Source organism: Nannobrachium achirus, assembly GCF_963921795.1.
Source record: "Nannobrachium achirus genome assembly, chromosome: 17".
NCBI classification, from domain to species: Eukaryota; Metazoa; Chordata; class Actinopteri; order Myctophiformes; family Myctophidae; genus Nannobrachium; species Nannobrachium achirus.
The window spans coordinates 35250179-35264741 of record NC_137824.1 but is presented as its reverse complement, the minus strand read 5'-3'; the positions used below and the strand labels follow the sequence as shown (position 1 = coordinate 35264741).

Genomic DNA, 14563 nt, shown 5'->3' with positions numbered 1-14563 from the left:
GGTAAAGGGGGGTGGGTGAAGCAACCATTGCTTCACCATACAACCCCATCAATCCCCTCCATGAATATAAATACATTTGTTTTGCCCAACAAAAAATAAATACAAAAATAGACAATTCTGTTAATATTTCACAATTTACCATTTAATTATCTTGTAATAATCTTATCTTGCCCAGTGAACTGTTCATGAGAAATATAAAAATACGAAGCAGAGACAGTAAGTAAGCAATGCAATTACACAAATCAATGTGCCAAAGAAAAGTTGCTTCTGAAATTATGTCCACATGTGAAAGTAGCCACTTCCCATTTCACTTCTTGCCTTCTACCATAATAATATGGTAGCCAAATTTGGTCTTGACGGGCGGGTCCGTGTACACAGGTTTATCCATAGTGCTGACAGGCAAGGCAAACGCTGCATCTTGGAAGGGCCCCACCATGGAACCTCGTGTCATCCAACCCAGATCACCCTGTCAAAAGCAAACCAAATCAGCCATTCACACAAATCACTACACTATATGCACACTATTGAATGATTTTTGCTGTTTTTAATTTAAATACTTTGTCCTTTGTACTTTGTTTGACGGATAGCTATTCTCAGTTTTTGAAAGCTTTTTATAATTATTTTCAAATTCTTTGACTTTTTATTGTGTGTGCCTATAATGGCATCCCCAAAATACAAAAAGCAAAAGATGTCCATCCATGTCATGATCTATGACAGCAGAGCATATGGTTGCATTGTGTTGCTGTCACATACATTAACTGGGTTGGTTAATTGTGCCATCTAGTGGAGATATTTTAAAATCTATTTCCAAGAACCATGGCATGTACTAGACTGTTTTGTCAGACTTAAACAGCTGAAACAACAACTTGGTCACATCAGGAAAAGCTGTTTTTAATTAATTAAAAGGTAGGGTAAGTGATTTTGTTCTCTTCTTTTTCTTAAGCTAAAGCACTATATTCTGATAGTTATCATTGCTTATAGTGTTCAACAACAGAATGAGTACAATCAGAATATAGATCTATCACTGTTTAAACACTCTACTTCTAATTAGATGAAAACCATGGAGAGGAAACTATGGACAGAGAGACGGGAGCAAAGACCTAAAGACTTCATCCTGACCCTGCCAGCAGCAGAAGACAATCATAGGACCACGATGTTGCTTTATTTCTCTCATGTCATCACAATCGAACTTCAAGCTCATCTCCACAAGGCTAGTAGCAGCTAATACTGATAGTAAATTAAGTTAAACTGGTCCCAAAACGAAATAAAACCAAGGAACACGCATTGTTCTTACTCCTTGTCTGGCTTTGTCTTCACTGAACTGTGTTGCTACTTCGCTGAAACGGACCCCAGCCTTCAGTTTCTCCATCGCCTCCATGCACTTGCCATGTTTCTCACAGAGGATATGCCGCACCTTGGGGGAGGGGAGCAGAGAGAAATGAGATAAATACAGTATGTGTAGACTTCTTGGGACTTAATTCCTCCCCACCGGGAGGACATAGGGCCATTCGCCCTACTCTGCAAAATCTCGATATTTTGATGGCCCGTTGTTTCGAGGTCCCAGTAGTCCAGTTAGGGTTAGGTCATGGTTTAGGGTTAGAGTTTAGGCTTTGGGTTATCAGTCATCTGCGTCGGCAGGTTAGCGTTCACCGGCGTCGGCAGGTTAGCGTTCACCTGCGTCGGCAGGTTGTCGGCAGGTTAGCCTCAGACTACTGGGACCTCGAAACAACGGGACATGGGGCCCTGACATGGGGAAGTCTCGCTATTCCTAGGTCCCATCATTTCAACTAAGGGAGTCGGCAGGTTAGCTACTCGCCCGCGTCACAGTTACTGAGGTTAGTGTTAGGATTAGGTTTAGGCATAGAGGTTAACATTCACCCACGTCGGCAGCTTAGCTACTCGCCCGCGTCGGCAGGTTAGTTACTCACCCGCATCACGGTTACTGAGGTTGGGGTTAGGTTTAGGCAGATAGAGGTTAACATTCACCCACGTCGGCAGGTTAGCTTTTCACCAGGTTAAAATGTCACCCTCTCCCCTGACACTCCCTACTGACAGGTGCTGTCCCAGCTTGTAAGACTATTACCCTCCCCTGGGCTTGTGGTCGCATCATAGACGCCCGACGAAACCGGATGCACCGCGGTGGATTCGAAACCCACAACCTCCGTGGTGGTGGGCAGGGACTTTACCAATCTCTCTTTCAAAGGAAAAGATATAGATCTTCTCCAGAAATGTAATCACATAGATGCTAGTCATGTGCCCAGCATCATACCACATACAAGATAACTGGACAGACATTTTATAAAATCCCAATTGATGGCAAGTGAGTGAGTAATCACTAACATCTTGGCATGAGGTCATCATCTAGCCACGTAAACCAGAATCAGAAGGCAGGAGGAATCTAGTTTACTAGGCTAATCATTATCAGCATCCCATGTATCGTATATTTGTTTTTGGTTTCTCAATACTGTAGCAGCAATAATAAACAATAACACATACTACATATTAGCAATAACAGTAAAATGTGTAAATAATATTCCAGGGCCCAGTATTTCTTACCTTCACAGCTGTGCCTCCTTTTTGTGCCTTTTCCTTTTTGTCTGTGTCTCCACCTCCTGATGTTGCTGCACCTGTACAAACAAGTAAACATTGAATTAAATATTTCAATTAAGTCACGCAGCAGCACGCTATTATAATAGCCCTGAATACATGACTATCATATCATGTATATGATAGTCATGTATTCAGGGCTACAGCACGCTATAGCCTATATTACACTGTATGGCAACATGTGATAGCATGCATCATGCTAACGTTAGCTAGCTTTTGGGTGCTGGTGCTTCAGATTGCTTGCTGTAAATAACCCTTGAAAAGGGGTTCAAATCAGGGAGTGAAGACTAACCTTTGCCACCTTTGCCACCCTTCCCCTTTGGAGGCATTATTATTATAATAATTATGATAATATAGAAGAATGAGTCCTAAACTTCAAGCAGCAACACTGGAAAGCAGACCATTCTGTGTTGTGAAAAACCTGCGTGAAACTGCGCGTGCGCACAGCGCGCAGGGCAAAATGAGCAGATCTACAAGAGTCGCAATGTTGTTAGCTACATACATAGATATATGGTTAGCTAGCTGGAGGCCTGGAGCTGGTGGTTTGGAGATCGGCCATTTTCGGCGCGACACCGTTATACGACGAAGACTAAATGATAAAAAAAAGAAAAAGAAAAAAAGTTTCGTTTAATATTAATTCAAGTGCAGTAGCATATTTAAAACGAAGCCAGTCTTTGCGTGATCATTTTAATTAGCCTTTCTGAATTTATTTAGAATCAACTGTCAACAACATTTTCAGCCTACACACGGATTATTTTACCTGCTTGTTGAGCCACCTGTCAGGTGGAGGCTAAAATAACTCAATTAACTGTTGCAGTGTTGTACTTGTAAAGTAACTAAGTACATTTACTCAAGTAATGTAAGCACAAGTTCTATGTATTACGTTACTTGAGTATACATCGATACTTCTACTCCACTACATCTCAGAGGCAAATATTGTGGTATTGATACTTTTACTTGAGTAAATCATTTGAGTGTTTTTTCCACCACTGAACAGTTGGGAGCCATCTAACAACATTTAACATTTTTCATTTTATATTTCTTTATTTCGAACATTAAAATAAGTTAAAAATCAACAAGAAGTTACATGACAGACAGATGAGTAAAGGCTGGTAAGCCTTGCCCAAGGCTACATGACTGTCAGGTAGGCTACAGCGCTACATGTCAAAGTCAGTCAGTACTGGGTTTCTATTGGTTATACATTATTATAATACATTGTATTAACCAATAGAATCTCATTACCTGGGCTTGAGGGCAGAGCATGGGGCAGAGCCAAACTGTTACTATGGCGATGACACCAAACCATGAGACAGACTGTAAACACAAGAGTGCCATTTCATTTTGTTAGCTTTGGCTTTGAGTTTGAATGACTGCTGGCTTCTTATTGTAGCACTTTCTTTGGGGTTATTTGTTATTATTATTATTATTATATATATTTTTAAGTTGACTATTCTTTAACCCTACTTAAATACTTAAGTAGGCCTATGGATAAGTATGAGAATATCTTGTGCCTTGGCCATGGAGGTGTCGCAGACGTGTTTCTGATGAGACATGTGGAGAACAAGAGCATGCACGCGGTTAAGAGAATAAAAGTGGTCGAGTCCAAGAAGACAAGGACACAGAAGGCCATTCTTCAAGAGGCTGAAATCATAAGGCAACTTGAGCATCCTCATATAGTAAAATGCAGCGATGTTTTTGTGAACGGCGACGATGGATTCATCTACATCATGATGGACTACTGTGACGGGGGAACCTTAGATGACAAGGTTAAAGGGAGGAAAACAAATGAATATTTTACAGAGAGCACTATAATGACGTGGTTTGTGCAGCTTACCATGGCGGTGAATTATATACACACAGCAAAAATACTCCACAGGGACATCAAAACCTCAAATGTGCTACTAACTAAAAGAGGTGTGATAAAGTTGGGGGACTTCGGAATATCCAAAGTTCTGACCAACACGGTAGAAATGGCGCAAACGTGTGTCGGGACACCAAGTTACCTGAGTCCGGAGCTTTGTCAGGACATCCCATACAGCTCAAAGTCTGACATCTGGGCTCTTGGGTGCCTGCTGTACGAGATCTGTTCTCTCCAGCCACCATTCACAGCTGAAAACCTGCTCAGTCTCTTCTACAAGATTATCAAAGGAGAATACAGCCCGGTGCCTGACGCATACACTGACAACATCTCTTCACTGATCCAGAGGATGATCTGCCGCAACGCAGAAAGCAGACCCAGTGCCGCCTCCATACTTGGCATTGCTTTTGTGCATGACTGGCTCAGGGAATACGTGAAGCAACGAGAGAGAGAGGTAGTCATCATTCCCAACCAGGACAGTGACAACGCCGTAAGCACAGATCCAGCCGGTCAGTCCCACACAGCAGAAGGGGGACAAGAAAGTATGGCGGTCGGTTCTGGAGATGTGGAGAGCGAAGATGCGATAAGTGTTGGGGGACAAACGGACTACTCTGAGGATTTTGATGATGATGATGATGATGAAAGCTTGTCCTCTCTTGAAGACCACAGTGAGCAGAGGCACTCAACTCCTGTCAGCTCTCTAGTGGAAAACACTTCTACTGAACCTTTTGGTAAAGCACACAACGTTTTTTAGCTGTATAATCCAGGCTGCAAAGTGCCAGCACTCCTACACCATTGATACAGAATACCATATATAGTTCAAGTAACAATTTGACAATTTGGGACATTTAGCAGACGCTCTTAATCCAGAGAGCGTAAACACGAGGTGATATATCAAATTCATAGAGATAGTAATCTAGAATCATAGGTAAACCAAGAACCTTTCATCAGTCTAACAGTGCGTTATTGAGAGACATAACATAATAGCATTCCAATAGATACACCTCAATTGACATAATGGAATCATAGTTCTGTCTATTTTCCTTTGCTGAAAAAAGGGGGCCTTGAACAAGTGCTTGGTCCATAACACACAGGCCGAGGGAAGAAAAAGAAACAAACAAAAAACAAAGCAATACGACACACTGTACACTCAGTACGCTTAGGTTAACATGAGCATGGAATCAGCAATATGATTTATCTTCTGTTCATTCATCCTAAGAGTTAGGCTTTGGTTTAATTGAACATGTGTCTGTCTCACCATAGTATGTGCACTTGCAAGCAAACACTAAATGTTTTGTGTAAATGCAGTTTCAACCTCTGCCTTACATTTTGCAGAGGCCCATTATGACGTGTCAGAGCACAGAGAGTATCCGGATGACTTTGAGGAAGAGGAGGATGAGGAGGAATTGGAGGATTTGGAGGCTTTGGTTCACACGGCCCGTGCTGCTCTCCAACTTTCACCCCAGTCGCGGTGGAATGATGGTAGTGACCCACAGGAGGAGGAGTTTCACCTCAGCGATGCTGGAGGCTTCGTCGTCACGCTGAAAGCGCTAAGGGACCAGTGCATCATGGGTAATAACTTGTGTGTTGTGGATAGGGTGACCAGATCCAAACTGTTAATTTGAGGGACAGAAGTGACAATGTGGGACGGGTGGACGGGCGGGTTGGGGTCGATAATAGCAACTTAGAACTTAGTATTTAAGTTGCTAATTAAATGCTTTGATGTCATATTCGACCATAGCCCTAATAATACTGCCTATCATTTTGTTATTAATCCCCCAATAGGGGATATTTTCTCCCTGTTATTTTAACAGGCTTAAAAACTTCTTGCAGGGAAATGAGACAATGAGAGAGATTTTCAACGGAAAGCCAACTATTAGGAGGATGATATCTACCCTATAATGTTCACGTGCTGCTAGAGCAGTTCTGTGTCCATTGTGGTACAGTCTAGCTTGCTGTGAGTTCACGTTAAGCTTCACATTAAGCTTCAGCAACAATCAGCACACCTATCAACACCTGCCAGTCACAATGTGGGAAAGCGTCTCAATTTGTGGGACGCCTGAAAAGTCATGGAAATGTGGGACTGTCCCACGCAAAGGGGGACAATGACATCTGGTCACCCTAGTTGTGGAGGATAACAGTGGAATGTTATATGTAGTTGGTTCCCAAACAGTGGGTCGGGACCCATTTGTGTCATTGTTTGATTTTCTGTGTTTTACTTGCAGAGGACATCGGGTCTTCTCTCTTTGAAGACATTCGGGGACAATTTGAGAAGGGCCTCAGTCCAAAGGACCTGCAGCCGCAGTTTGAGCACACACTAGGGGTGGACCGCCTTGAAACCTGCCATCTCATATTCACAATTGACCAGGAAACAACCTAGTGAGTGCTTGCTGTAATTTTCTGGCATTGTTTCTTGTTGATAATTAATATACAGAACACTAGGTGGGGATAAAGAGATCTAGAGTCCAGTCCACCCTACTTTGTCTTTAGAATGCATTGCACCATGAATGTATTAGGACAAAGGTCAAACAAATCACTCTGGGAAACTACAGTAAGATGTAACTAATACACGTTTAATTGAAAGACAGAAAAGGTGTACTTGATGTGATAACAATGTTGCATTCATACTGTCACTGTCCGGCAGAAACCTTGTATCTCTATATTTCATCTTTTTGTTTTCTTTTTTTAAATAAATGAATGCCCTATTTTATACAATGTGTGACAGTGTTGCTTAAAACAACAGAAAATAGCAGATCTACAAACTCACAACACTTTGAATTGTGATTACGATATGAACACATAGATCTAGTAGGCCTATTTTTGAAAACGTTACATTTTAGAAAATCATTGCCTGTAACAACATGTAATGCTCAAATAGAGCTTAAAGGGATATTTCACTTTCAAAAAAACTTTTGGTAATTTTATCATCTAATCAGGCTTTTATGAACACCCTGAACAGTTTTTAATTAGCTTGATTGAATATTTAGATATTTGATGTAAATGTTACCAGGCCCTCCAGGCCCAGGGCCTCTCCCCACACACACCCATTGTAACGTCAAACTTCATTTTAATCATGATAGATTCATTAAAAACACCCATTATTTTTCTGGTGACTCATATTACCCTCCTAATATGTGAGCAGGCCGATAACTTTTCATTTATTTTTAATAATTATTCTTTTGTATTTCATTTTCTCCATTTTCCCAAATAATTATTAAAAATAAATGAAAAAAGTTATCGAAAAAACACGGCCTGCTCATGTATTAGGAGGGTAGTATGAGTCACCAGAAAAATAATGGGTGTTTTTAATGAATCTACCATGGTTAAAATGGAGTTTGACGTTACAATGGGTGTGTATGTGGAGAGAGGCCCTTCCACTGCTCCCTGTTGAAAGTGGAATATCCCTTTAAGTCTGTGTATCTGAGTCTTATAAATAGTTAACCATTGAAAAGTAATACAAACTAAATTTGATCCTTTGGTTATTTTTTTACCCATTTCCTTTTGGACATCCAATGCTTATTTGTAAAATAAAGCTATCTAATTAATTAGAGTGTCGTCATGTATTATGAATTCCCATCTCAACAAGACCCGTGTAAATGTAATAGTAGATTTGAGTTGCATGCAATGGAAAAACAGGATGCACTTATCATCACACTATCAACTCATTAGTCAGCCAGAGATTTCCCTTCTCACTCTCTCTCTCTCTCTCTCTCTCTCTCTCTCTCTCTCTCTCTCGCCCATCCTCAGTCACTTGCATGCACATAATGTTTACATGCATGCCATGCACAAAACCCACAGAAACCCTGCTGCTATAAATAGCACTCACAGACACCTGAACCATGAGAAAGAGAGAATGATGAACCAGCGTCTATGTCAGGTTCATTCACCAATGCTCTGTACATAACGTGTTGTCGCTGGTCATCATCAGCCATGGACTTATGGAGAATTTTATCTGAGACTTTCCTTCGATGAATAGATTCTGCTGTCATGGACATGAATTTGATGTTCTTTCCCTCTGCCCCTTCATTTTAACACCTGTGCGCACACATCCGTTTCCTTTGATGGTATCAAGTTATCACCACTTCCATGATGCATACATGGGCAACTGACGGCCCGGGGGCCACATGCGGCCCCCACCTTCACTTAATGCGGCCCGCAGGTTAATACCAGAATACTGATATATTATTGATTTCAGCTGTTACAATAGCAAACATGACCTGCTTTAATTACATCATATTAGTAGCTTAATGACTAGTATAGTAATATTAAATTACTTAATTGTATAATTAATTGTATTTTTTAAGTCCAATGTATTTTTATTTAAGTTCATGAAGTTAACATGAGTATATAACTAATTGCGTTTGAAATTAAATCAAAATGTTACATTTCCAATTTAAAAATAAAATTTCTTCACACACTCTAATTTATTTGACCCTAAAACATTCAGTTTGTTAATAATAATAATAATACTTGACCACACATGCTGACCCACCCTTCTCCCCTGTGTGTGTGTGTGTGTGTGTGTGTGTGTGTGTGTGTGTGTGTGTGTGTGTGTGTGTGTGTGTGTGTGAGAACAACAGCGCCCCTCCCTTAACATGTGTGGTCAGAAAAGGTACTGCAGGCTTGAGGCTACATACACGGACGGACGGCCGGACGGACGCATACACACACGGCCACGTATAGGAGACGGTGTGACCACCGCTCAAAAAACAAAGCATGGGTACCTGAGGCTAAGTGTCTAGAGACATGGAGACAGTGTAAAGGAGTGACCTGCAACAGATGGTTCAGTCGGCCATCGAACCAGGGACTCGCTGTCAGGCATTAGAGCCATGTGGTACGCGGCCTAACAATTCGGCCTTCGGGTCGCTCCTCTTATGAATTTAATGTTATATGTATATATAATATATGTACTGTACCCGATGTGATGATATATGCAAAGTACTTTGTTCTATTGTTATATGAGATACATATGTGTAAATAAGCCGAAAAGCTTACTAGGATTCAAAGAGTAGTAGATTCATTTAGTAGGATTTAACATCATGAGACTTGTTTTTAATTGGCAATCAAGTTGCAACCCTGATGACTCACGTTAACAGTTGTTCTGATGAAACATCATTTTGGACTTGAAATGATTATCAGCTATAGATTTCCTACTGTAATTTTGTTCACAAATGGACAGTGTGAAGGAGAGAGAACGTGAGAAATCAGTTTCAGTGCACAGTGTTACATCACAGAGTGCACTGAAACTGAAACTAGATTTGGTTTGCAAACGCTGAGACACAGGGTGGGAAAACTATCCTTACATACCTTAAGTGCATGATGTTCCTGTAAAAAAAACTTGACTCAGTTCTTTTTCACAATGTTTAAGTAAACTTCCACAGATGTTGAGTCCAAAGGCCTTGCATAGGCATCATAGAATGCTGAACTTACAGTAACACATTTGATAACACATGGTTTGTTGTACATTTCAACTCATTTTAAAGGAATGATAATTTCCAACACTTTTGTTCAAGATTGTAACTACTTTATTATACTTCATTTCATTTTATTTGTTTTAGTTATTTAAGTATTTTAGTTATTGAGTATTTTCTGTATTCTGATTCATATATTTTAATTTTGCTGTATATGGGTGTCTATACCTGTTGATTATTGTGTTCTGTATCTCGGCTACATTGAAAATGATAGCCTATCATCAGTGCCCATACCACAGGTGGGCGAAAGGGCCTTTCTGTGTGGCGTCTGTATGTTCTCCCTGTGTCCCCTAGGGCAGGTACCCTCACAAAAAAACATGCTGTAATCCTGGTCTCTGTGCCTCCCCCTCCGCACTGGTTGGAATAATGTGTTCCTTCCAAGCGCTACGTCCTGGCTACTGGGCAAACTCCCTTCTGTCAGGAGATAAGAAGCGACCTGCTCACTCCTCGTGCATTGAACGAAGCATGAGCTCAGTCTGGGGCTCTCCTCGGGTTGGCAGAGGGAGAGTTGCGCCCAGGATTACAGCTTAGTCGATTGGCACTGGGTGAAAAATAGGTTACAAAATCACGGGATAACATTTTCGAAAATGAGAGCCTGTGCCCCTCAACTGTATTCCTAGTTGAAATAAAGGTAATGATGATGATGATAATTTCACGACAAAATTCTGCATATACAGTATGAGCATGTTACAAGCTTTACCAAATAACAAGACTGTCAGCGTTTAAACATGTCCCAGTCAGTGTATCAACATTCCTTTGGGCATATGTAGGCAGTAGAACACAGATCCACAGAGCGGCATTTACCTTCAACCTGCATGTGGAAACTTGGAAACAGGTAGGAAGGATCCAACCATGAAGATCGATTCCAATTAAAGCCAAAACTTCATTACTATTTCCACGTATTGTAGGCGTACGTGTAGACGAAGATGACACCACAGCTTCCTCTTCTTTAGTCTTCAAAAGGCAGACTGCAGTCACCATAAATTCACTCAATCAACACTTCAAAAGCAAACAAAGAAGAAAGAAGGAGAGAGAAGAAAACATGTTGAATATGAAGTACATGATGATTCTAGGTGTCCTGCTACATCTCTGCAAGGCTGATACCAAGGAGGCCCAGACAGCCAGGGACGAGATCTTCAAGGGTCTAAAGGCAATACAACATGCTAAATTAGAAGCCGTAAGTAGAACTGAAGAATTATTTGTATGATCTAGCACATTGGTTTTCAAACTGGGGCTCCACCAAATAAATGTAATGTATAAATATAAAAACTAAAATTCAATAAATTGAAAGTGCAACACTAAATACTGTATGTATTTTTCATGTAAAGTTGCGATTTGTTGAAATTTGTATTTTAAACCACACATTTTGATATGGTGTCCCTAAAACAAACAATCATTTGAAAATTGAAATTGAAACACACTTACACTGACTGGAGAGAGACATTGATAGTGTAGAGCAAAAACTCATGAATCTGCATACACGTGATCGTTATAATCTTGTCATAACCATCCAGATGATTCATAATAATAATAAAAACAATATTATGTCTATTTCTACAGGCAATCACCTTTAAAGTGCCAAGTAAGAAAATGAACGAGGAAGCCGTAAGTAATTCATGAGTTGATTATGGGAGCACTGAAACCTTTTCATGTTCAACTTGTTCTTCTGCTGTTCAACCAAGACACATCTTATTTGTTCTACTCGACAAAACTGCAGTACCCTGACCAGGCCCTGTCATTTGTCCCATAGTGTAACTGCATCGGTACCTTTGCCAAGGACCTGAAGCATTTTGTACATGAACTGGATAAGAAGATTTCACAGACCACTGAGACCAGTGATGTTGTACAGAGCCTGAAGAGTGGCGCAGAAACTCTCTCTAAACATCACCAGGTTAGTGATGCATTTTCTTCTTTTGAATTAAGACGGATGTTGATATGCACCTAACACTTTGAATGAATCTCTTGAGTTGAATCTCATATCACAAGCCTCTCTGTCAATCAGCCACAACGGATGTGCAAACTGTAACCAGTAAACTCAAAGTACACTGTCTTCCTCTCTGTCTTTTTTTCAAAAGGGGGACAACAACTGCAAATCAGATAGTGTTACTAGCAAACCTGCTAGCAAACGCAAATTGCATCTCAACATAAACACTTACATCAGATTCCTTCAGAAATTGAATACCATATGCGTAAGTAGCCCTGGGGTACATATTCTGCTCCCTTTCTCAACACTTACACATACAAGACAACATTTACGTGGTACTTTGTATATTTTTGGCAAATTGACATTTATGACACATTTTCTAATTATGTAGCTTTTAGTTTTCATCATTTTGTTGTGTTCAGTGTTGTTCCCAGACAGTGGTTGTTGTTACTGATTTGACCACTGTTTTTCCATGCAGAGCACGACAGTTTAAGGAAGGAAGAGGGACATGAGAAGTTCAGTCCATGCACCTGTGATCCCGCATGCACCTGTGGTCCCTAATGGAAACCCTGTTTACATGTTTTTACTTTATAAAATCAAGATGACACTTACAGTATAATGTATGACTATGCTGGACATAGTATTCTATACTGTATGTACAGTATTTTTGTATAAACCCATAAGTATTTATTTGTATATTCTAATTAGATGTCATGGAAGTTCAGGGAATGTTATTATTGTTTTATGTTTGTAGCTGGATGTCTATTTATTTATTAAAGTATTTATTTATTTATTTATTGATGATTGTTGAATATGTTCGAGAAGTCATACTGTATGTGCAGAAACACTTTGCTGTTGATTTCAAATAAAACATGTTCATAATTATATGTGCTTTTGCAAATTGTCCATGAGACTTGTGAACAACAGTGTAACTGCACTGTTTGTGTTCTAAACACCAGAAGGAAGTCACACAGTAGCTGAACATTCTATACACTTTACACACACAAAAACAAGGCGTTTAATGCATTAATAACAGATTTCAATCACAACAAAGCAGTTGTGTGAACGTGTGTTGGGATGCTTTGTCTGCAACAGTAGTTAACTTCATTTAGGACCTACTGTGTAATCCCTATGCTCCTGGTTGACCCCTGGACCAAACGCATATCCTGGGGTGACATCTGCCCCCTCTCTATGGAAATACTTCCATACCCACTAAAAAAGGAGTCCCCAACCTCTCTTCTTTTGAAAACTCATTCTAATTTGAGCTATTTTCTCTTATTTAATAGTTTTTTGTTTTGTTTTCTGCAAAGCGTCTTTGGTCAGCGCCATAAGTTTGATGTAATATTATTACTAGTAAGACGCCTCAGGGCTACAAGCTTAGGGCGAGGTCGCATCAAGACCATCTGGCCAGGGATGTATATCGGACCAGTTACCCATATATGGAGACCCCTGGTACCCATATATGGAGATCCGTGGAGATATGATGTGATACCCCAAACATGCTTACTCAGTTATTTGTTATGTGAAAATCCTATGACGTCCAGGGACGTGCTGGGCCCCTGATTCAGCCTGGGAAAAAGAGTTGGAGAGGCCCTCATTTAAAAATGTTTTGTTTGTTATATTTCGTCGTTGTCGGGTGGAAACTTAAAAATGATTTAAACTAGTGAAAACAGCCGATCTACAAGCACACAACGCACCGCGAGGCGTTGTGTGCTTGTAGATCGGCTGTTTTCACTACTTTTGTGCAACAGCCTTGTATGATGAAGCAGGGCTTTGCTTTGTGAAAAAATGTATACATTTGAAACTTGGAGATACGAGGTTTCTGCCCGACAGTGACGATTTACTTTGTTGGCCGGCCGCACAGCCCCCAAAATGGAACGAAGGCCGACATTTTATTTTATTTTTTTTCCTAATGGCCGGCCTGGACCGGCCGGGAATGAACCGGCCGTTCGGGAGTTGTCCCGCTTTTCCCAAAGGCCAGCACGTCCCTGATGACGTCTATCACATCTGACATCATACATACAATCCCTTTTATGCCCATACATGGAGAAACCTGTCTGAACCAGCCACATATACTGTATGGGAATTCCCATATGAAGTCCTGTTAGATATGGGCTGAATAATGATGAAATCAGGGATCTCCATACATGGGCATAAAAGGGATTCTGTTAGAGTGCTTCCCATGACATCACAACATACAATCCCTTTTATGCCCATACATGGAGATCCCTATCTGAAACCAGCCACACAGATATGGGCCATGTCTTGGCCATCTGGCCAGTGCTGTATATCGATGACATCAGGGATCTCCATATATGGGCATACCTGTGATGTGTCACAGTGATGTCATCTGTGATATCACCTGTGATGTCACAGTGATGTGTCAGGGGAACCACAGTGTCAGGCGTGACAGAGATACGGACAAGATGTGCAGGTTTCCATAGTTAATTGCGACCTGGTCGCAACAATTATTGCGACCGTCAGGGAGCAGTTTACTATGAAAACCTCCACCGGCCGTCCGTCCGTCCGTCCGTCCGTCCGTCCGTCCGTCCGTCCGTCACACGTCACACGTCACACCTTTGCCCTGCTCATATCTCCGCATCAGTATGACATCACACCACATGTGTACAAAAACCTTTGTGTACGTTGCTGTGGCAACAGTCTGTTGTTGCTGGTTTGTTAGTGTACGTTAGCAACCACCTT

General features: G+C 40.9%; 2 protein-coding genes across 2 annotated transcripts; one reads left to right on the top strand and one right to left on the bottom strand.

Annotated features, from left to right (window-relative positions):
* Positions 1 to 126: 126 nt before the first annotated feature.
* On the bottom strand, positions 127 to 3033 carry pin4 (protein (peptidylprolyl cis/trans isomerase) NIMA-interacting, 4 (parvulin)). The gene is made up of 4 exons (XM_080746269.1): positions 2900 to 3033; positions 2557 to 2627; positions 1295 to 1414; positions 127 to 466 (listed from the first exon to the last, which is right to left on the bottom strand). Exons 1-4 carry the CDS (start codon positions 2934 to 2936, stop codon positions 308 to 310), a joined length of 387 nt encoding a protein of 128 aa, XP_080602395.1. The 5' UTR covers positions 2937 to 3033; the 3' UTR covers positions 127 to 307.
* A 1058-nt stretch (positions 3034 to 4091) lies between these two features.
* nek12 (NIMA-related kinase 12) lies at positions 4092 to 6845 on the top strand (the record flags this gene model as incomplete). Its single annotated transcript, XM_080746695.1, has 3 exons — positions 4092 to 5133; positions 5801 to 6037; positions 6691 to 6845. 3 exons carry the CDS (start codon positions 4092 to 4094, stop codon positions 6843 to 6845), a joined length of 1434 nt encoding a protein of 477 aa, XP_080602821.1.
* Between the last annotated feature and the right edge of the window lie 7718 nt (positions 6846 to 14563).